At 40.8% G+C, this 23,273-nt stretch overlaps 1 protein-coding gene across 2 annotated transcripts in view; it reads right to left on the bottom strand.

The window, feature by feature from the left end:
* The window catches only part of vps13a (vacuolar protein sorting 13 homolog A), an 81,203-nt gene that overhangs the window by 25,417 nt on the left and 32,513 nt on the right, over window positions 1-23,273 (bottom strand). For both annotated transcript variants that reach the window (XM_077715638.1, XM_077715639.1), the window contains exons 35-54: window positions 22,356-22,509; window positions 22,168-22,292; window positions 16,223-16,392; window positions 15,147-15,397; window positions 14,895-15,067; window positions 14,683-14,826; window positions 9,796-10,005; window positions 9,577-9,720; window positions 7,909-8,010; window positions 7,352-7,504; window positions 7,025-7,283; window positions 6,779-6,939; window positions 5,871-5,974; window positions 5,514-5,799; window positions 5,309-5,445; window positions 3,365-3,662; window positions 1,881-1,985; window positions 1,663-1,809; window positions 454-582; window positions 102-235 (exon numbers count right to left, since the gene is read on the bottom strand). In XM_077715638.1, the coding sequence (XP_077571764.1) occupies window positions 102-235; window positions 454-582; window positions 1,663-1,809; window positions 1,881-1,985; window positions 3,365-3,662; window positions 5,309-5,445; window positions 5,514-5,799; window positions 5,871-5,974; window positions 6,779-6,939; window positions 7,025-7,283; window positions 7,352-7,504; window positions 7,909-8,010; window positions 9,577-9,720; window positions 9,796-10,005; window positions 14,683-14,826; window positions 14,895-15,067; window positions 15,147-15,397; window positions 16,223-16,392; window positions 22,168-22,292; window positions 22,356-22,509 (3,386 nt within the window). The remainder of the gene's footprint in view (window positions 1-101; window positions 236-453; window positions 583-1,662; window positions 1,810-1,880; window positions 1,986-3,364; window positions 3,663-5,308; window positions 5,446-5,513; window positions 5,800-5,870; window positions 5,975-6,778; window positions 6,940-7,024; window positions 7,284-7,351; window positions 7,505-7,908; window positions 8,011-9,576; window positions 9,721-9,795; window positions 10,006-14,682; window positions 14,827-14,894; window positions 15,068-15,146; window positions 15,398-16,222; window positions 16,393-22,167; window positions 22,293-22,355; window positions 22,510-23,273) is intronic.

The raw sequence follows: 23,273 nt of genomic DNA, 5'->3' as shown, positions 1-23,273 counted from the left end.
TCAATTAGTGGTACTTTGCAGCAGGTGTGTCATCATAAATAACCTGCGATGGCCGCTTCCATCCAAAATCAAACTAACATTTGTAGATGTCATTGTCTCACCTCTGATAAAATTCCAAGACCTGGTCTTTGGTGTGGTTGATAATGAGGAAGGGGGCTGCGCCATCGTGGTATTCAGAGAATCGAATTGTGGATGAGTGCTCTGATACATTGATATCTACGATGATGCCACCCAACTAACAAGAACATGAAATAACATGACAGTAATGAACATCAAAAACCTGAAATATAATTATTAGTGCTATTGACGGCAAAAAAACATCCAATCGATTTTGACTAGGAGGTGATGGCAGCGATAGTTCAATCGGCCTTCCAGTCAAATATGATTGGATGTCTATTCACGTCAAGAGGAAACATTGCTTTGTCAACTAGTTGTCCATTTTCTTGAACTTACCGTGTTGTGCAAGAGAAGCAATAAGCCATTCTCCTGTTTTGTAAAGTTGATGGTGCGATGCTGAGACAGACCTTCCGTTTTCACTTTCAGGAGCTTAGCATCATTTTCGGGCCAGAATGGAATGGCAAACTAAAAGATTAATAAACAACATATATATAAATAAACATATATTATATACATATAGTATACCCACACGGAAAAGCGCACTCACCCACACGCACCCACACACACGTGCACACACACACACGTGCACACACATACACGTGCACACACATACACGTGCACACACATACACACACACGTACACACACACACACACACACACACACACACACACACACATGGTGATTCGGAAGAGGAGTAGAGCCGCTGCTTCTCCGGATCGATTGGACCATGGGATCCTCCCGGAAGAGGTGGATGAATTAGTTTGGGAGAGGGAAGTCTGGGCTTCCCTGCTGAATTTGCTGCCCCGAAGACCCAACCTCGGATAAGCGAAAGATGAAACGAGATACTATCTGCTTATGGTTTAGAATTTAAAAATGTAAAACTAAAGATTTTTTTTTTTTTTAAGTACCATATTTTAACACCTATAAAGCGCTTTTAATGGTCTAAAATGCTCGCTGCGCCCAATCAGTTGGTGTGGTCCTTGTGTTTGCAATATATTCAGATTTTTTATCACCTATAGGTGTGAAAATACGGTGTATAAAGAGGGAAGCATAAATAAAATAAAAGTAAAAAGAAGGTCAAGGTAATAACATTAAAATGACTCTTGACTTATTGCCTACCACTGATAAACATAGACCTCCAATTCATTTAACTGGAAAGACAGTCTGAAAATGCAAATCCTTTAGTACCATTGACTCATAAGGGACCAATGACCACCCCATTGCCGGTCAAGGCGATTTGGATATCTAGTGCCGTCAATTGCATCCATCAACCTACAAAAAGGGCCTTTTATGGGTAATATGACTTCATTCTGTTTTTGACAGCCTGCACAGTGAGCAGGAGGAGATAGCCAGTCTTTGTGTTGCTCTATGCAAAGGAGGTAAATTCCGACAACAGGTAAGAAAGCCAACTAGCCAAGCTGGACAAAGCCGTGCAGTGCATGTGTCAAGTTCGTTAGCCCCAACCCCTCCCCTCCACCCCAGTCAAAATGAATTGTACGGGAGGCTTAACCCCTAACCCATCTTGACCAAGGTTTGTTTTCACCTGCTCAGGTGGGATTTCAGTCCACTTATCCTGACCCTCCTCACATACGAAGATGGTCTGCTTGGTCCGGTTGATCAGCGTGTAGAAAGGCATGAATGTCACCATGCGGGTGAGACTGAAGCTGCTGGTATCGATTTGTACGCCGACCTGACAAAGTAGGGACAACAATATTAAGTACTTGCCTAATTTCATCATTTGGGTAAACATTGGGCACTCACCAAGTAATCTTTACACTGGCCTTTACATTTCACATCTCCGTAACTTCCGACGGTATCTAGGGAAAACTCGTCCGACAGTTCACTGTCGGAGATCATGAGACGAACCTACGGGCGGCATAGAATATCTTAAAAGCTTTTCCCCAATCGTAACGTTTTTCCAGTCAAAGGGGTGAGACATTCGGGAGGCAACGTCGCACCTTTCACTTCATTTTTCAATGGAACTACTGCAACGGGACGAAAATCCCCTACCTCTCACGGCTAAGCGACACAAGAAAAATAGTGCAGGCACACGTGAGCACAATATACAGTTGGATGAAAAAGTTTGGGGATTTTCAAAATGTTCCCTTTATAAGTCATTGGTTGTTTAGGTCAGCAATTTCAGTTAATATCCTAAGGCAGGCAAACACAGTGATATTTGCGAAATAAAATAAAGTTTATAAGAGTTGTTTGATTGATTTATTTAATAAGGGGCAGCACATATTAATGAACAAATTCATATTCATGTTTATGAACATATCTATGTTAATATGTAAGATTGTTGCAGAGCATTAATTTTCATCTCTCGTTCCTTGTTTAGAAGATATATATTTTGTTGATCATGTTTTTGCAGAAATAAGAGTCTCTTAACGCTTTCGAAAGCTTCCAATGAGGGTCTGGATTCTCGTTGAAGGTTTTTTGACCATTCTTCTTTAAAAAACACCTCCAGGTCAGTCAGGTTTGATGGATTCCGATCATGGACATGCTTTTAGAAATACAATATTAAAAGTTCAATGTAAGGTTGCTTTGAATTCTTTATTTTATGTTTATTAGATGTGAACAGCAATTAATTTATTTCTCAGGGCTTTTTTCTGGGATATTTTTCCCAGATCTCTTTAGTGTTCCCATTCGCAGTATTATTTACTGTATTTACACATGGATGATTGGCTGCACCTGCGCTGTGTATGTATCTTTTTGGTATCTAGATGAGATATTAAACTGAAATTGCTGATCCGAACAACCAATGATTTATAAAGGAAAATCTTGAAAATGATCAGGGGTGGCCAAACTTTTTCCTACGACTGTAAGAGAATAGGAAACCCCACTTTGACAACATAGAGAATCCATAATTTTAATGGTGTCCGACTGGCACACCACTACACTTTATATGGCTCTAAAGACACTAAAAACTTTACAATACTTTTCAGTATGTATTGTGAGATGAAAACAAAGTAAAAATGGCATGAAAAATTTGAATTTTCCATTGACCCTTCATTAAAACGGTATCTCAATTATTTTCCCGAAAAACCTTCTGCCTGGGCGTATTTTTGATTTTTTTTAAAAAAGACATTAGTCCCCCTTTAAACTCATAGCCAATCAGTCATAAGCTTGAGCACAGGCAGAGAGAGTGCGAGTGGTTGTCGCATGAGCAGTCGCATGTGTTGGATTTCAGCTCAACGGCGCTGACTTTCACATTTCGCCATCCCCTTCTGTGTCCCGCCGATTACCTTGTTGTTTTTCAGGAAGTAACGAGGTTTGAAAGAGAAGAGCAACGGCATGTCATAGTCCAGAGGGTGCTTGCGGTGGATGTCATCCGCCTTGTACTGCAACAGCCGGCCTGTCTTGTTCACCATCCAGTACGGCGAGTAGATGGCCACCGTTATCTGCCCATGCTCGTACTCTACGTGCACAGCTATGTCTAGCTCGGCCCGTCGCCTGTCTGGCCCTTCGCTGAAATTGTCATCCTCCTCCGTGTGCACCGACTTGAAAGTAATGAAGGTGATTTCTTCCCACTCACTGCATAGGCTGTGGAACACAGGATAAGTCGTTTTAACTCCTTAGTGAGACTTGCTTAGGTTGTTGGCTGCGAGTGACAACACTAGATGACTAATGTATTTTGACAGAGAATTGGGTTAATCAACTTTTTTCCCCCAAGATGGTAGCGAATGAGCATGCAGCGGCTTCAACCTTCTTGTGCACTTTACATATCTCTGCTCACTTGGGCAGCAAACACCACAGCACTCGCCAAAAAGGCGCAGCAGAGGCTACATTTCCTGAAAGGTCCCAGGAAGGAGCAACTAAATACCAACCTGCAGAGGGTGATCAAATAAGCCCAAAAGATCATGAACTGTCCCCCTACATCCCCTGTCCAGCATCTATATATCACAGTGCCTAGGAGGGGCGAAGAGCATCATAAAAGATAATACACTTCCCGGCTTCCACCTCTACCACCTGCTGCCCTCTGGCCGGACGTTTGGACGCCGGACGTTTGGACGCCGGACGTTTGGTCGCCATACGTTTGGTCGCCATACGTTTGGTCCCCGGTCTTTTGGTCGCCAGTCAAATGGTGACAGAGTACTGTTGAAAACAGCTCTCAACAAGAATTTAATATCTAAATATCGACTGTTGATTCATGAGAGTTTAATATCTATGTACTGTTGAAACCAGCTCAAAATTATATTCCCAAGAGTTTAATATCTAAATATCTACTACTTCTACTTTAGATGGTCATTTTGATTAAACAAATAAAAGTCTTTGTATACTTTTAGCCCGGAACTTTGACATTAAAGACCGGGCGACCAAACGTCTGGGCGACCAAACGTCCAGCAACCAGACGTCCGAGTACCCGCTCTGACAGGCACTACAGAGCCATAATAGCCAAAACAAACGGACTCAAGGACAGTTTTTTCCAAAGAGCCGTCCCCATACTCAACTATAGTTCTGCACGTAGGAGGAACTAATCAAGACGAATGTCTTATCATGTACTTGCACTGGAACTCTATAGGCTGCTAATCAATTTAGTCACTTTTCATGCATACCATATTTACTCCGTGACCGGACGTTTGGTCGCCGGTCAAATGTACTTAGATATTAAACTCTCCCTCATTAATATAATTTTGAGAACTGGCTTCAACAGTAAACCATTTGACCGGCGACCAAAAGATCAGCGACCAAACGTCCGAGCACCTATTTACTCGCATATAATCCGCATTTGTCGGGCAAAAAAGATGATTGCATCGAGGGTACGGCTTATATGCGCATACACCGACAACATGCACGAAACCGCACCAGCGTATAAGCCGCACCCTGGAATTTGCCTTAAAATTGTTGAATTTTACAATTTCTCGCATATAAGATCCCCAATGCTGCCTCTTTCTATGTAGAGTTCAAAGCAAAATTATCAACACATTAGCTGTGCTAATGGTATATGAGGCTTGATGGCAATTTTATTGTAATTATATGGGAAATAAAAAAGTGGTTGTTGTGAGAGTCAATTGAATTGAATACCATTACAATTTATATTCAAGTGAATAGGCAGTATTGTGGTACTAAAAAGGAAAAAAAATAGTTTACATTTTGAGTAAATGTGGCCAATACCACACGAACGGAATCCAAAAAAATAGTATTGGTGCAACACTAGTTATAACTTAAAAGTACGTGGTAAGTCCAACCTGTATTTGGCAGACCAGGTTTGATCCAAGTAGTCATTCAGGCAGAGGTCCAGGCTAGACTCGTTGATAATAGCAGTGAGAAGCTGAGCTGAGTGTCCCTGATCCAAAGTGGACTCCAGCAAGGAATTGCTACTGTCCTGTTGAGTACAAAACATTGCTTCAATAACACACCGTTTTCTTTAAGCATACATGAAAGCAACCGTACATGAAGCTTGTAAGTGATGGTGTAAGGCAGCAAGTTTCGTAGCAGGACGCAAGGCCAAAGGTGGATCACGACGGGAACATCGAAGTTATTTCCCACGTTGCCCGTGTCCTTAAATGTCACCTCATCCTTCACAGGTACAATGTTGACAGTCAGCACACTGCCCCGGTTCCCACTGCTACAACATTTCTTGGGCTTTTGAAGGTTGATGTCGTCGTAGCTAAAGCATTCCGAGCACTCAAACTGCTCGTTTTCATCCGACGTCACAGGCTGGAGGCTCAGCTCAGATCTGAAGATGGGGATCATTGACAAAAATATTGAATATTAAAAAAAGGACAAATTATGGATGTAAGCACTCACCTGTATGAGTCTAGAGGCACACAGAACTCCTCAGTTGGTAAAGACGTACCCACATGTGTCAAGCCCTCGAACACTTTAAATGGGATGAGGAAATGGTTGATAATCTGAGAAGTAAGAGCAAAATAGATTGTCTCATCTAAGAATGATCATATTTCAGTTCCATAGAATGAGTTACATTAGTGTACAATGAAGAGTCATATTTAGATTTTAGTATCGTTTTACGTTTTTACCTTGAAAAAAATGGAGCTACATTCTGTAATTTCCATACTACAGTTCAGACCTGACAATAAACTTCACAGGTTCAAAATTGAAGAACAAAAATCCATACATAGAATGTATCCGACTATAAACTGCATTTGAGTATGTCTTATGATTATATACTTAAATAGAAAGGTTACACGAAAACATTTGATTAATGAAAAATACACTTCACCTTGGTCTAAAAAAAGTTGTGTGAGTGCAAGGCACCCATCCATATAAATAATTTAAAAAAGTATAACTCTGTAAATTACATTAAGAATATAAAGTCATTTTCATGAAACTTTTATCCATAGCAATCAAATAGACAAACATTTCGAGATCTAATTCCTGATACTGACCTTACTTCTCTAAAAATTCAAGGCCTTTTGGTGTACGTGACGGAAAAAATCAATAATATAAAGATTTGAATCCCTGAAATTGATGTATTTTTCATAATATTATCTTCTTCATTCATTTTCAATTGTGGAATTAGATCTAATGTATCCATTATGCGTTACAGTATAGACATTGAACCCAGTTGTGTTAACCCGCGAGTCGGGAAAAACATCCTGTTTGTATGAGCAAGACTCAGGTTGAGGAAGGGGTGGCAGTGATGGATCGATCAATATAATTCAATTGGATAAGAGTTCAGTTCTACATTTATGTACCTGAAAGGGTGAACGGATCTTGATGTATTTGCTGCTCTGCACAGAGTAAATTTGACACACCAGGAAACGGGTAACCCCAGAAACCTCGTGTACGACGCTGTACATCTTCCGTTCCACCTTGATCAAGGGAATCGGGCTGGCTGATGTGTGGCCAGCCGGGGCTAGACAATGAAGCCGACATCAAAACACAATCAACAGCAAGTGGAAAACGTCACAACTAACAAGATAAATACTGATCTTTCATACTGGGCTGTATATAGAAGTCCTTTTCACTTAGGGATGTCATAGCGGAGAACTGGTCTGAGTTGGTGGTTACAAAATAGTCCATCCCGAGTGTTTGGCCGTCATGAAGCTCAACGGTGTGGTCATTGGCGAGTGTAACGATGGGCGAAAGCATGTTGCTGTACTTGACAAAAATGGGAAGGCCTAGTCGGTTCTTTACTAGAAAAGGGGCCTCTTCCTTCTGGAAGCAGCCTCTTGTCTCATTAGCGGCTTCAGCAAAAGCCTATGTACAGAAAAGAACGTGGGAAATACAGCCAGGTATACGTATATGCATCATGACTCTGTTCTCACCGTGCCCAAGTTACTCAGCATGGTGAGTCCACATTTGGAGAGGGTGATGTTAAGCTGGTCTTTGCTGCTGATTTCAATGACAGTCTTGTAGTTCGGGACATTGTTGTCCACCTCATCCGCCCAGCTGACGTTCTTTAACGGCTCTGTTTTCATCTAAATATACAAACCAGAAGCCATCAGTCGATGGATTGGAGCAATGCATTGAGTTGAAGCAGGAAATCATAATACAACAATTGCATTCCATTCAAATATGTTACACTTTGCTACATTGCGCTCCAACCAAATTTTACAACAAATGTCTGATGTTAGTTTGTCACCAGTAGATAGCCAATCTATTTGAACTTGGAGAGTTGGCAGCAGATGAACAGTAGCCATCCTTTGCTTTCCAAAGGGGCTTTGCTGTCTATCACTTATATTGAGTTTATTTCCAAATTATGGGAAATTGACATGAAATGGATTCAATTCCAACAATTAATGAAAAAAATAAAAAACACATTCTGTTTTTCCAAATCACAATTTCCTTTTTTTGAATCAAGTACAAGTAAATTCCTAATTACCTTGAATTCCAGTCTCCAGGGTCTGAAACCATCGGTGGAATCATCTTCTAAAGGTTCCAGCAGTGGCTCCCATACTCCCACCACCTCATTGTAATAATGCACCTAAACAGTCCAATCAACATTTAATCTCAACAGCAATTGAATGAAAATACAAAATTGGTTCCAGAACTTTTATCATGACTTGAAAATTTCGTAAGTAGGTGTACTTTATACCTGTAAATTCTCTAATTAGTTTCACGGTCCTCACGCAACTACCAACTAAACCCTTTAAAATTGGTCAAATTCTCTCTATTTTGAATGAAAGATGTGAGAAAACCCACAGAAATTAGAGTAAATTATAAGGAAATTATTTATTCATGTCTTAAAATAAACCTCGCCAGCCGAGGAGGAAGCAGCCACCGTCGCAACAGCACAAATAATTAAAAAAACGGGGGAGAAACAAGCTTTCTGAAAAACATCCTGAAAAAAATGTTCACGAAGCGTGCCCACTTTGGTGACGTTTGTCTTGTTTATTTAAGAAACATTGTTAAAAGTTGTCAAATGCAATCCTCTTTGTATGTTTTTTTTTCTAAAACGTTCATCAACCAGCAATGCAGAAGCAGGTAAGAACCAGTCGTGACGTATAAAATGGGTGTAAAATTACATTTGAAAGAAATCATAAAACGTTATTGTTGCTGATTAATGTTGTTGTTTGAATTGTTAATGCTGTTTATTAAATGTGTGTTCATGTTTGTGTCCTATCTGTTGTTGCATCCCGGTAGCATTCTCTTGTTCCCATGCGTATCAACATGGGTAGATTTTGTATATATACACGTTATTCATTTTGTGACATTAATTAATAATTTTATGATCATTTTGTCTCATTTTCTCTCATTTTTGTGTTTCTCACATTTTTCTTACAAAATTGGGACCTGTTGACCAGAGTTTAGTTAGTTGTTGTAAGAGGACCGTGGAACGAATCAGAGAATTTACATAGAAGTACTGCTCTACTTACGAAATGTTCAAGTTGCGAGAAAAGTTCTGGAACCAATAAATTTCGTAAGTAGAGGTATGACTGTATTTCGAAGTCTTCACAAAACAATCAATCAGAAACCTGACACTAACCCTGTATGCTGCTTACAGATTTCAAGGAAACTAGACCATAATACAATGTTCCCTCGCTTATCGCGGTTAATGGGGACCGGGACCCCCCGCAATAGCTGCATTTCCGCGAAGTAGGCGTGCCCCTTCAAAAATGCTTAAAGAAACATATAGCACGTGCACAAAAGCACCACCAAGCAAAAACATCATAGTAGTCCGGATGGAGGATCTTCTGCAGTTTTTTTGCACGTAAGAAACATCGTTATTGGGAGTTGTGAACATTGTTTTTTTGGGCGGTGAAGATGCGCCTGGAAACAGCCATGACGTCATCAATGCGATTCCTGAACTCTTACCATGTTATTGACCATTTATTTGGTCTTTTTTTGATGCAATTACTAATTCTAATTAAATATTTTGTTTCCACCTCTTGTAAAATGATTTAATTTATAATTTTAACTTAATATCTTTAAATTTTTAATTTTTTTTTTCCCTGAAAAAAATCTGCGAAGCTCTGAGTCCGCGATAGCTGAAGCGCGAAGTAGCGAGGGAACACTGTATACCAGTCAAATAATAATTTCATTATCTTACCTCTAGATTCAGCTCGCTATTCAAGTTGATCAGAGTGGACCAGTTTTTGACATCTCCTTGGAAGGAAGACTTTGCTAAAAGCATAGGCACGGTGTGGTGCCCCACTCCAGCCTCCAGTGTCATGCAGATTGATTTGATATCCAGCTGAAAGGGAAGGACAGATGGTCCATCAGGTTCAGGTCACGCTTCTTTTATAACGTCTGCAAAAGAGGTTCGTACTTTAAGCGACTCCCCCTTTGGGATAAGCAGAGGGGCAGATTTTGTGTTTGCTTCTCCCTGCTCCTCTAAGAACCATAGTTTTAGATCCTTCCAGTCCTGTTTTAACCACATGTCTACTGGGACAGGACTTTCGAGCTTCTCTACGGGTTCGGTGGCAGGAGTCAGGGCCGACTGGATGGAGATGACTGTCTTGATGATGATGGGAGAAACCTGGAAAAAGGTTTAAACCAGATTTGCTGCAAAACTGGGGTTTCAAAATGGTCATCAAAGGGCCACTTTTGCAGCAAGTTTTCATTCCAACAGAACCAGACAACATCTTGTCACCATGGCAGTCAGGTGCTAAGTGTTTTGGCAGAAACATTTATTGGTCAAACTGTCTCTGCTTGATCGTTTGGAACAAAGACCAGGAGCCACTACGACAATGTGGGATTAATTTGAGACGCCTAATTTAAAGTATAGACCCATATATGGAAAACCTTACTGCAGAATGAGCAGAATCCCCATCACCAGAATTACACTAAAATGAATTGTAATTCCAATGACCACACAGAAACTGACTTGTTAACACTTAACAATACAGAGAATAAGGAAAACCATGAACGACCTTACATTAGCTGCCATTGACGGCAATATAAAGCTCATATCCATTTTGACATTTTGGCACTCAGAAAATTTGAATATCCTGTCAAAACAGCAGTCTTCCCCATGTCTGAACGCTTCAGAGTAAATCTAAAACTGACTTCTTGAATGTTCAGGACCCTTTTGCGGTTTTGAATTACACGTAACAGCTGTGTACAAAAATGAAGCTTTTCACAGTACAGTGGTACCTTGACATACGGGCACCTCGACATATGAGCATTTCGAGACATGAGTAAAATTTTGAGCAAATAATTATCTCTCGATATAAGAAAAAATTTGAGCAAATAATTATCTCTCGATATGAGAAAAATTTTGAAATATCTGAAAACCAGCGTGAATGCCGGAGTGATCGCTAATACAAGGGGTATATATTACTTCTCGTTGGCTGCTCATAAGAACATCAGGGGCACTGGCTCTCTCCGCCGCAACTCCTCGTGTAATGTTTCTGGTCGCAACTCCCTCTTTGTAATGTTTCTGTGAGCACTGGGCAGAGCGTTGTATTTTTTCAGTGCCCCCCCCCCCCCCCCTCTCCTTAGCCTAGTAGTTCCCGTTGTCGGATCGATAGCTGATTCAAGATTACTACTCATTGGCAAGTGGTCGTGCGTTATTCTATTGTGAGGACATCTGTGTGCATCATTTTCGGAATATTTTGAAGGGAATACAACATCAAACAGCCCAGAATGTGAGCATAAATGGTTGTCCATCTCCTTGTGGCTTCAGTACATCACAGTGTTTTATATTAAGTATAAAAAAGTGAATAAAAATGTCAAAATTCTCGCTGAAATTCGCAGGTTGTCTCAAACCGGTTCCACATAAGGCCACAGTGGGTCCCGGTTTTTGTTCCAACCGATCCAGTGCCGACATTTTAACCAATCCGGTGTCTTTAAAATAAGTAGCACCTGACTCTATTTAACTGATTGCACTTGCAAAAGGTATCCTTGTTGAGTTGGAATGAACACCTGCACCCACTGCAACCCTTTGAGGACCGGTTTGAGACCACTGTTGTAGATATTTCCCAGCCTTCGCTTGCCACTAGTAAAAAGGCACTCACTTATATCTAAAAATAGATTTATAATAATAATAGATTTCTGATAATTTATGATAATAATAGATTTCTGAGCGGACTAGATGGCACCCTCTTTGGGTTGGATTTTTTTTTTCAGAAATGTGAGTCTCTGGTGACCTTATGGCGAGAGTCTGGTCCACTGAACTAGCTCAACCTTCCTTGAGGATCTCTGCCGTCAGTGTGAGTACAGTATTTTAAATATTTACAATTGTTCTATATGTAGATTATATTTAGTCTTAGGGTTGCTTGGTTTTATGCCCCTTTCCCCCTGGTGTCCTGTCTGAGTGATTGCCCATTGTGTTCAGCTGTCGTTTCTCCGCCCCTGCTCCCTCGTGTGTTTCCCAGGTGTTCCTAATGGTCTGGTCAACCCGTTTCAGTCCATTTAAACCCCACTGATTGTTATGTAATTTGTCGGATCATATGCTTTCGTCCATGTCCATGTTCTTGTTACCTCGATACATGGTCCATGTGCCTCGTTCCTCACTTTCCCGTATCTCTTCTTGTCAGGTTTGGTTACGTGATTTGATTTCTAACTTTTTAATTTTATAGGATCCAGCCTATGTTATCAAAGTTTTCGTCTGAGCATCACTTCCCTCATCTGCTTCCCTGCGATTAGGTCATATTCCTCGTGTCTTCGCCTCGACGTCTTGCCAAAGACTTAACATTTAGATATTACTACCTTACAGTGTTCATATTCTTATACCAGTAATATTTAATAAATCGACCTCTTGATAATTGTACTTGTGTACTTGTATTGCTTTATTGGCACGTAATCATGTATATGATATGGAATAATAATATGGGCGATCCTAATTCGTGGTTTTTTGATTATCGCAGACATGTCTGGTCTACAGTATCCGTGATAGTCGAGGGATTTCGGTACACATTTCTCACATTCAAAAACAAATCAGTGACCAATAAAGCCAACTTTTTTGCAATGGACCTCAAAAGCCTGCCATCTCTTATTGTTTTGATTTGTTCACGAATAATATTGCATGGACTAGCAACTCAGACACTGTTCAGAAGAGTGTATTGTCTTCCATCAGTCCATATAACTGAGAACAATCAGTCTTGAGATATTTCTTGGCCCAGTTTTGACGTTACAGCTTGTGTGTTTTGTTCAATGGTGGTCGTTTTTCAGCCTTTCTTACCTTGGTCATATCTCTGTGTATTGCACACTGTTGTGTCTTTGGGCACTCCAGTGATGTTGCAGCTCTGAAATATCGCAAAACTGGTGGCAAGTGGCATCTTGGCAGCTGGATGCGTGACTTTTTTCAGTTCATGCCTAGTTACTTCATGCCTTGGTTTTTCCACACGTTTCTTGTAACTGTTGACTAATTTGAATGAAACACTTGATTCTTGCCTGATCATCATTCAGAAGCTTGGCAATTTTAAACTTGTTGAATGCCTCTACATATCTCACTATTTTTTACTTTTCGGAGCCTGTCAATTCTTTTGTCTGACCCTTTTTGCCAAAGGAAAGGAAGTTGCCTAATAATTATTCACCCTAATATACTGTTTTGCCATTAAACTATACACATTATCATTACAGATATGCACATCACCTGATAGGCAGTGGGTTTTCAACCCTGTAAAGCTAGCAGGAAGACATCGTGCGTAAAGAGGATGGTGTGGTCCAAATTCAAATTTGCCTAATAATTCTCCATTCCCTGCTCACAACAATGAAAGGAACACTTATACACGTAATACGTAATATTTGGCCTGGCGTGAAATCAATTGAAGCTGCCTGATACTTTTTGGTTGGGCAAACACCTGAGAGCATTGTTAATCCCTTTCAGCTGTATTGTGTTCGGGAATTAACAACAACTGCACTAAAATGGCAACAATTTTAAAAAAAAACTCAAAACAGAATTTTTTTCACGTGGAGGTCACTTCAAGTTCCTCCCATTTGTCCTTTATTTGCTGGTCTTCCAGTCTTGCTGGTTTTGGCTTGAGTAATTATCTCTACTGGCAGTACGAGGGGATTCCTAAGCCACAAAGTAGCACAGCTTGTCCAAATTCTTTAGGATGCCACATCCACACATGGTGCAGCAAGAAGGTTAATAATGTGTCTTCCAGCACAAGCTCCAGAACATGGAGTTTTCCGGTGACTGGTGGTTATTTTCAGAGATCTTGACAAGGCCGTTCGTAGAAAGCAGTTATCCCATCACCAGGACAAATCTGCTTTTTTGTCCAAGGCGGAACAGGCTGAGCTCAGCTCATCCCCTACAGAAGTACCTCCAGAGTGCGTCTTTACCAAAACAATCAGTAACAGACCTAATGAAGGTGGCCTGAGGGCCTGACAACCTGAAGTGGGCTCTGTGTTCACTGCCCAGCACCGAAAAGCTTGACTGTCATTTGTTCAAGAACACCAGATTTGGCACCTGTGTACCTTTCACAGACAAGAGCAGCTTTACCCTGAACACCTGTGATAGAGAGGTCTGGAGAAAACATGACAGAGAACGTCATGCCGCCTACAACGACATTCAAGATGACAGGTTTCGTCTCATGCTATCTGTCCCTCAAGATAGAACAGAAGAGTTCCAGAGGAATGACATCTGAAAGTTTCAAATCGTGAGGGGGGGGCAGTGAAACTAAAACATTTTTTATGGTGGCCAGAAACGGCTGTCGGATCCTAATAGATGAGTGATTGAATTTCTTCACCTTCTCTGTGTGAACTCAGTCTTTTGTTTGTTAAACAACTATTTTTCAAAAGAGTTTTTTTTTTTTTTAAAGCACAACTATTTTCTTTTGGTTTTAAATAAGCAGACGGGACCGGAAAAGTTGGGCCGCCCTGCTAGTAATTAATAAATGGAATGTATTATTGAAAAACCAAAAGGTGTTCCTTCAACATAACGCAATGACCTATCTTTTCTCTAAATATGGCGTCAATCTGTCAAATGGCTTGGGAGCTATTGATGATATTAGGTGCTGACAGTAATACATGAATAATTAATAAATGGATTGTGTTATTGAAAAACTAAAAGGTTTTTGTTAAACAGAAGGTAATTACTTTCGAAAGGCACTGTGGTATACTGTATGTTTAAAATTCCAAATATAGCATCCGTCCATAGCAACATTTGACCCAAAAAGCGTCATCACCCTTAATATATACATTTTGTATTAACTATAAATAACTATTTGTTAATACTAAACTTACAGTCAATGAGCTATGTACCAACCTTGAGTGAGAGCGAATTTATGGATATCTCCATAGCTTGGGGAGACGACGTGGTCTGAAAACTTTGAAAGAACACCTGGCAGGGCTGTAGAATCGTGGTCACGTTGTGTGCCCTTTTCTCCCTCAGGAAAGGACAAGCCACCACCTAAAGCAAGTGCAGATATGCTATGAAAATGAGGCTGTAGCATGAGGTGACAATGCAAAAAGGGAGACCTTGAGATCTTGGATTACGGCTGTAATCTTTGAACTTTCCACGTCGTTTTTGATGGCTAACTCGCACTGTGTGGTCATCACCAATGCCAGGCCGTCGGCGCGCGTCAGGTCAGCCACGAACACAATCTCAGGATTTCTCACCACAATGTTCATCTCCATCTTTGAAACGGGAACTGGGAAGAAATGGGTACCGATAGAGGCATTACCTGTGGAGGCATCCACAATTTTGGGATTTGGGTCAAATGGACTTACCCCGTTCCTTGGGAGGTGCAGGCGTGTTGTTTTTATCCTCTGGTGCTGGAGTGGGCTTGCTTTGTGGCGTCCCAGCAAAGCCTTCCTTAGTGGCGCCAAGGAAGATGTCCACCACGGTGAGGAGGAACTCCATGCTAGCGCACAGGTAAACATCCTGCACCACTGTGTCTAAGGTGGTGCCTTCGTGGCTCTGCCGATAGTTGACTTGCACCATCATGTTATCTTCAGTTCCGGGGCGCATTCCCATCATCCTGAAGCATGACATTACAATGGATAAATATTAGTGTTGCACCGATACTAGTAGTAAAGGGATCAGTATCAATACATCACTAAAATGGCAATCAGTATCAGAGAATACTGATAAATAATTTGCGCGTTGCTGTGCAATATGTACTTTTAAAATCTAGTTTTCAAACGGTGTCCTACACGAGCTCGCTGCCATACCAGAGGTGGCTGCCAGCTAGACAAGAAAAAAGGAGCATGTCGCCTTTCCCGTGATGATAAAAGACAGAATCATCTTTCTGCTCTCAAAGTTAATCACTAAAAGGCAGTAAATACATTTTAAGTGGAAGGGGGCTCGCCTACTTCAATCTGATTGGATGTCTAGGGATGTCAATGGCTGTCAACGACTTATTAAATCAAAATGAGTTTTTCTTCTGGCTAAATGCATATCCAACCAAGTATTTTATCGCTAGTTGACATCCAATCCATTTGAAGGAGGAGGCTAGGTAGGACCATTTGTTAATTCAGTGCCAGCACTCCTATTTTGAATTGACTGGACATGTAGTGCTGTCACTATCAGTCACTGAGCTACAAAAAGAAATGTGTTCTTCCTTTGGCCAAATGGACCAACAATTCCACCAATTAGTTCCTCACTAGTAAGTGTCCAATCCATCTAAAAAAGGATAGTAGCAGTGGATGAACAAACCCTTCCACTTGGATTGGCTGTCTAGGGCCAGCAATGTCAGACAATGAATTCAGCTGTTTGGCCGAAGTAAAACTACTTTACAGTAAAGTGCATTTTTTCGTGTGTATTCAGAGGTGGCAAAACTGTATTTTCTGTATTTTTGCTAGACCTTGGATTGATTGTCTGGATGTTTGGTCTCTTGTCATCAAGGAGGCAGGTGTGCAGTTGGACGATGGCCTTCATAGAGCTGTCAGAGTACATGGTGACAGCGGTGGCGCTGGTGCCCAGGGTGAACTCTCCCAGTTTCAGCTCATCATCATGCGACTCCAAAATGGAAAACTACAGAACAGCAAGCATGACAATTCATTCATCTAGTTAACCCTTTTTTAGCAGTAGTTATTTCTCTAGACGAGGGTAATTCAAGAAAATCATGAACTGTTTTGTTCACAGGATGCAAATGTTAATACAGTAATACCTTGACATACGAGTGCCCCAACATACGAGGAATTTATGAAACGAGTAAAATTCCGAGCAAATATTTATCTTGAGATACGAGATACATTTTTAGATGAGCATTCGAGAAAGCCAGGTTGCCAGGCCACAAGAAGCTCTTTATAATAACAGTGCACTGGTGCAATGAATGGTAGTGCGAAAAAAAGACGTATGATGACAATCAATATCAAGCACAAAATAATGGAAAAACATTAGTGGAGACGTGACTGAACTGGTTCGCCAATACATATGGAGAAGCAGGAAGTTTGCCTCGAAAGCCGCGTCAAGGACTCTTGACTACCAGCAGATGGATATCAATCACTTCCAGGAACACTCGCATAGTGTTCCTACATTGTGACGCACTTTGCGCTTCTTTATGTAATCGTTATGCCAAATGAAGGCGTGATTGTTTAAATTCAAATGAAGTTTGTTTTTAGTTTCCTCTTTTTATTATTGTTAAATACCTTAATTGTTATTATAATTGCAGATGTTGTTTTTGTTTACGCATGTTGGATCAATCAATAACCTTGTAATTGTTTTGATTTATGGCTTTAAAGCCGTACGAGAAATTAATGTTCGAGAAGATACTTCGGAGACTGGGAGGAAGTCTTGATGTATCTTCCCTTATAAGGTTGTTTACCAGAGATGAAAATTTAATAAAATGTCAATCATTGATTCGGATGTCTGCCTGCAGTGTTTGATAATTATATCAAAAGTGTAATTATTAATGTATCTATCAGGAACACATTAACCTCTTTGCCTTGGTGATTGCACAACAAGGTTTAAATGTAGTGTAACATAAGACTAAAACTTTTAAGTGTGTGAAGGAATCTAAGTTCATTTAAGTTATATTTAAAGTTTATGTTACATTACGAGTGCATCCGTCAAGTGACCCCTCTCGCTCTCTCTCCCATTGTAAATAATGCCTCATTTTACTATGAAACATCATAACCACTAGTTATTTGTTACTCTGTTAGTAGATGGTGAATTAAAATCAATAGTGTTTTTCCATTGTAATATCCCATTTTTTGATGAGAGGGTGGGAATGGATTAACTTGTATTTACAGTGATCCCTCTCTTATCGCGGTTAATGGGGACCGGACCCCACCGCATTAGCTGCATATTGGCGAAGTAGGCGGGCGCCATCAAAAACGCTAAAAGAAACATATAACACGTGCACAAAACCACCACCAGGCTAAGATGCTGTTCATTCAGGTGTTTTATTCCACATTAGAATGTAGGTGTTATGTTGGTGCATACAAAAAAATCACTGCAAATGTAATAAATTTAAACTTTTATTCAGAAAACTCAGAAATTCAAAAACATCATAGCAGTCCGGATGGATCTCCCACAGTTCTTTGGCGCGTAAGAAACATTGTTATGGGGAGTTGTGAACGTTGTTTTTTTTGGTCGGTGAGGATGCGCCTGTAAACAGCCATGACCTCATCGATGCGATTGCTGAACTCGACTGCCCTCACCATGTTATCGTCTATTTCTTTGGCCTTTCTTTGGAGGTCTTTGGCAGTATTAAAGAGGTCCTGCAAATTATGCAAAGTAAGGCCACCTTCGTCACCTTCGTCAGCTTCGTCACCCTCGTCGTCGGCAGCAGGCTCCTCTTCCTCCTCACTCGCCGACTTGGTCATCTCCTGTAGGTCCTCCTCTGTCAGTAAGTCTGAGTGACAGTCGATGAGATTTGTAATCTCATCAGCCGTCATTTCTGAGAAGCCTTCGGTCTGCACCAACCGAGCCAGCCTGACAGCCTTATCAACGGCTGAGTGCTGAATTTCGTTGGGAGTGAAGCCCTCATACTCCTCAGTGATTTTCTGTGGCCACAATTTCCTCCAGCTGGAGATAAGAGTCTGTTCTTTCATGCCCGTTAGGGCATTCTGAATGTTGGTTAGACACGTGGCTATGTTGTAGTCCTTCCAGTAGGACTTCATGCTGAAGGTCTCGTTGGGCTCTTCAATGGAAGAGATGAGACCCTCCATTGTCGCCTTGGTGTAGAGGGCTTTGAAGGCCCTGATAACCCCCTGATCCATGGGCTGGATGAGGGAAGTGGTGTTGGGGGGAAGGAACTCCACCTGCACCCCTTCATGGTGCAAATTAGCTGCATGTTCTCCTGCACATTCCATGAGTAGAACCACTTTGAAGGGCAGTCCCTTTTCGGCCAGGTTAAGTTTTATCTGCGGAACGAATGTAGAACCAGTCATGTGTGAGGGCCTTGGTGATCCAGGTTTTTTTGTTGGACATCCAGTAGACTGGCAGCAAGGCCCTGTTCTTGTTCTTCAACGCGCGAGGATTCAGTGACCTGTAGATCAGGCCGGGCCTCAGCATGAATCATGCTGCATTGCCACACAAGAGCAGAGTCACTCGATCCTTGTGGGCTTTGAAACCTGTCTTCTGGAGTTCATCCTTGAAGAGAAATGTTCGGGACGGCATCCTCTTCTAATAGAGTCCAGTTTCATCCATGTTGAAGACTTGCTCCGGGACATAGCCATTTCCTTCTATCATTCCCGGAAACACATTCTCAACATAGCGCCTCGCTGCTGCTCCGTCTGCAGAGGCGGCATCTCCATGCAGCAACACATTCCTTAGTCCGACTCGCCGCTCAAACCTCGCCGCCTAAATCCTCGTCCAGAACGCTGACGTCGTCGTCACCACTCGCATGCACCATGGCGTCGAACAAAGATTTAGCCTTACTACGGATTAAGTTTCCGTCCAGGCTGATTTGCTTCGCTCTACAATCACGGATCCAAATAACCAGTGAATTTTCCATTCGCACCATGACCTTATTCTGGGTGTTTACAACCCTTTTGGCATCTTTCGTGAAAGATGTTGCAGCAGTTTTGCGAATGTTCTTCTCCTCCTTTTTTATGTACCGCACAGTGGATTCATTCAGGCCGCAATGTCGAGCTACGCTAGCTTAGCTACTTCCTGCTCTCAACTTGTCCAATAAACTCACTTTTTCGGTAATTGTCAACATCTTTCGCTTTTTCTTCGGCTCATTAGAAGCACCAAGGGATGGAGAGCGTTTGGGAGGCATCACGAAGGGCTTCACAAAACTTTTGCGCTTAACTTGGCGAGAAGCATACTGTACAGCACGAGATAAGCGTGGACTGAGAATGGGCATCGGGAGAAGCTTGGGCTTCCGTGGTGAATGGGCCAATGAGGAGTCGAGTACATTCAGTGAGCAATCAGCTTGCGCGTTTATGCCCGTGATGCGGCCGTGATGCTGCCGTGATGCGGCGGTGATGCTGCCGTGATCCCCAATGATGCTTTGCGCATTCGTGCATTTTTTGAGTTTTAAAATTTATAAAATGATGAAATTACTAATTCTAATTGAATAGTTTGTTTCCACACCTTGCAATATGATGTAATTTATAATTTTAATTTAATATCTTTAATTTTTTTTTCCGCAAAAAAAATCCGCGAAGCTCTGCGCACGCGATAGCTGAAGCGGGAAGTAGCGATGGATCACTGTAGTTCATTTCTATGGGAAATATGAGCAATTTGAGATACGAAATTTTTGAACAAATACTTGTCTTGAGATTCGAGACAAATTTTGATGTACGAGCATACAGCGGATGCGAGAGGCTGGTCGTAAGAACATCATGTGTACTGTCTTTCTGGTCGCAACTCCCTCGTGTAATGTCTCTATGAGCACTGGGCAGAGGGTTGCCTTTTTTTCAGTGTTTTTTCCCCCCGTTTTTCAGTGCGATGGCAGAGTGATTGCTAATACGAGCGGAGTATATACTACTTCTCATTGGCAAGTGGTCATGCGTTATCCTATTGTGAGGACATTTGTGTGCATCATTTTTGGAATTTTTGAAGGGAAGACAAAAGCAAGCAATCCTCGATAGATTGCATCTGAAAGTCAGGTTGGAGGCGGGGCAAATAGAGGCAACTTGGGAGAAGAAAGGTGTTAGATTTATCATTATTATAAATTCTCTTATCATAAATATAATCATTATTTATATATGTGCTTGCAATGAAGAACGCTTTTCCTTATTTCGGATATAAAACATTACATATATAAACGCTTTGCTTATTAGGAATGTTAGGTTCATAACTGTTATAAATGTGACATCAATACAAGGCATTTTAATACATCTCTTGCAAAAGAAATGCCCGCTCCAAAGTTAACCAAAGCACCTTTGGAGGTCACTTCTCCTTCACACCTGGACTTCTCGAGACTATGCTTTACAGCAAGAAAACGGTAAATTGTTTTGGGAAGCATCGAACTCTGAAGATGGTTAACATCAAGCTCTTGGGAACTGTGGATTTGTTTTGGGAAACGTGGCTTCTCAAGATGGTCCGCATCAACTTTCTCACGGGGAAGATTCGACAGATCAACAATAGTTTTGAGAACTGAGACAAATTGTTGTGAGATTCTAAATAATGTTTAGACTTCTGTTATACATGGTTTTTAAATCTTATGACTATATTAGCAAAAGGGACACAGAAAATATTCAGGTTACAAAAAAATGTGATATGCAAATTACTGATCCAAGATATAAAAAGCGATCCAACTTCCGAAACATCAACCGACATACAAGTGCAATACTTTATTGAATCACTAATGAGATGTAATTTTGAAGTGCCTTCTCTCGACAGGCCACGTATGATAGGCGTTCCTGATTCTTGTGCCAACCCTTCTTCGTCACAGAGTTGTTTCTTGAGTTTTTTTCCTAAGTGCGCCTCACATAGTTTGAAGTTGTGTTCATTATTTGGATGGATATATGATATGAATTATTTGTTTACATATTGTAACGAATAGGTTTGTAGTTACGGTGTAATTTTTTACAGGGTGTTCTTGCCGCACCTAGTGAGCAATGACAAAGAATGAGAGGTAGCAACAGTACTGAAGAGCTTGGCTTTCGGTTTGGTTTTTGTTTGCTTCAGTCTTGCGTTGTTATTTTAAGATCTTAATAAACAATTTTCTTATATTTTTGCTCTGTTTTTGCACGGATACATACAATTGTATCCATATTTTATCCAAAATTGGTATAGTAATAAAGATTGTGGAACAGATTATGCAATTTCAATGTATAATATGGCTTAATTCATGGAATATCCAAGTTACGAAAAAAACTATGAATTTCTTGAATAGTTTAAATGAATACTGCATGGATACAAATACTAAGTGAGTCGCCTTGATACATGTGTTCGTAGTGTTTACCATGTCAGCACATCTCAATAGCTGTTAAGGCTGATTAAATGTCTTGCGGCGATCATTACAATATCACCCTTGATACCTGCATAATGTGTATCTTATGCTATTGTGGCACCCAGGACACTTGGTGAAAACCAGACTGCTACAGACACACTTCCTGGTTGTACTGCTGAGGTGACTTTTTTCTAATTTGTCTACGTGCAGGCAACATCCTTTAGGAATGTGTAAGCCAGCAGACGATCATACAGTATTTCAGAAATACCACGTCCGATGATTTTTCTTAAGATTTTCTTTTCAAAGTAACACATTTGTACTTCCTATTAAAACCATTAATATAGAGGTGATAATTGTGAATTAAGGAGCGTCTTATACACGAGAAATGGTAAAATTCAAAAATTTGAAGGAAACTTTATATGCGGAAGCAGCTAATATGCGAGAAAATACGTTACCTCATTCTTATTCGGTTTAAAAAGGACCAGCGCCATGGAGTCAATCTTGAGATGTATTTTCATGGTGGTCGTCAGCTTGATGTTGTTCTGAGTCTCCACCACAGCAGTTGTCACCACCGTGTTGCCTAAACAGTGTTTGTGGAGCTTTTGTCACATTTTGAACTCCTGGGCAATTTCTAAAGACTTACTATTGGTTCTCTCCGAGGTTCCGGACCCGTGCAGCTCTACATCAAGCATTGAGTTTTCAGTGGGTCTGCGCGGAGAGGCCGTGTCAGAGTTTTCGCCCAAGTTTTCGTAGAGTGTCTTGAGGACAACCACCATGTCTTCCTGGCCAAGCGTCAACTGTTAGAGCAAGGAGAGAAACACCAAAGAAACTGTTTTTGTCCAAAAAGCACACTTGCACCAAAATTTAAATTGCACAATAATTTCAAATATAGCCATTCATTTTCAATAACACATTCAACTACTCAAGACCCATTTGGATTTTCACCTCATAGCTACAAAAACATTTCTACTGCTGGTAATTATTATTGACCAAATTTAAACTGACCCAGAAATGCTCACAAAAACAGGAAGTGAAAAATCGAAAGAAGACAGATGGTAAATGACCCAAAATCGACCGACTATGGACGCAAATATTTGGACATTTGACGTACATCGGTATCGCCATTTCGTTTAATCCGACAGGCCAATATGAAGACATCATATTAAAACTGGGTTATCTCAGCTCAGCATAGATAAAATACATCAACTTTTTTTAGAACATTTTTACACTTTTACTGAAAAGCTAAATCGGCTCGTAATATTGGTTATCGGCCTCCTCTAAATACTAATAATATTCCTTACTCGGTGCTGTCCCCCATTAAATAAATCAAACTCAAGCTGAAAAATGCCTCTAGATGAACAGGCAAAACATGACATACAGAAAGCCTTTCAGAAATGCCCCCAAAATGAACTAGAATTAAACTTAAATCCAAAGGAAGTTCCAGAGACATGCTTTGAATAGGAAAGTGCCCGAAATCTAAAAGTTTTTTTTAGATTTATGCATAAGAATACAGAAAGCAAACTAAAATAAAGAATTGAGCTACAAATGGCCTAAAATAAGA

The sequence above is a fragment of the Stigmatopora nigra genome, chromosome 4 (genome assembly GCF_051989575.1).
Source record: "Stigmatopora nigra isolate UIUO_SnigA chromosome 4, RoL_Snig_1.1, whole genome shotgun sequence".
Lineage (NCBI taxonomy): Eukaryota > Metazoa > Chordata > Actinopteri > Syngnathiformes > Syngnathidae > Stigmatopora > Stigmatopora nigra.
Note: the sequence above shows the minus strand (reverse complement) of the source record. Positions and strands in the feature narration are given on the sequence as shown.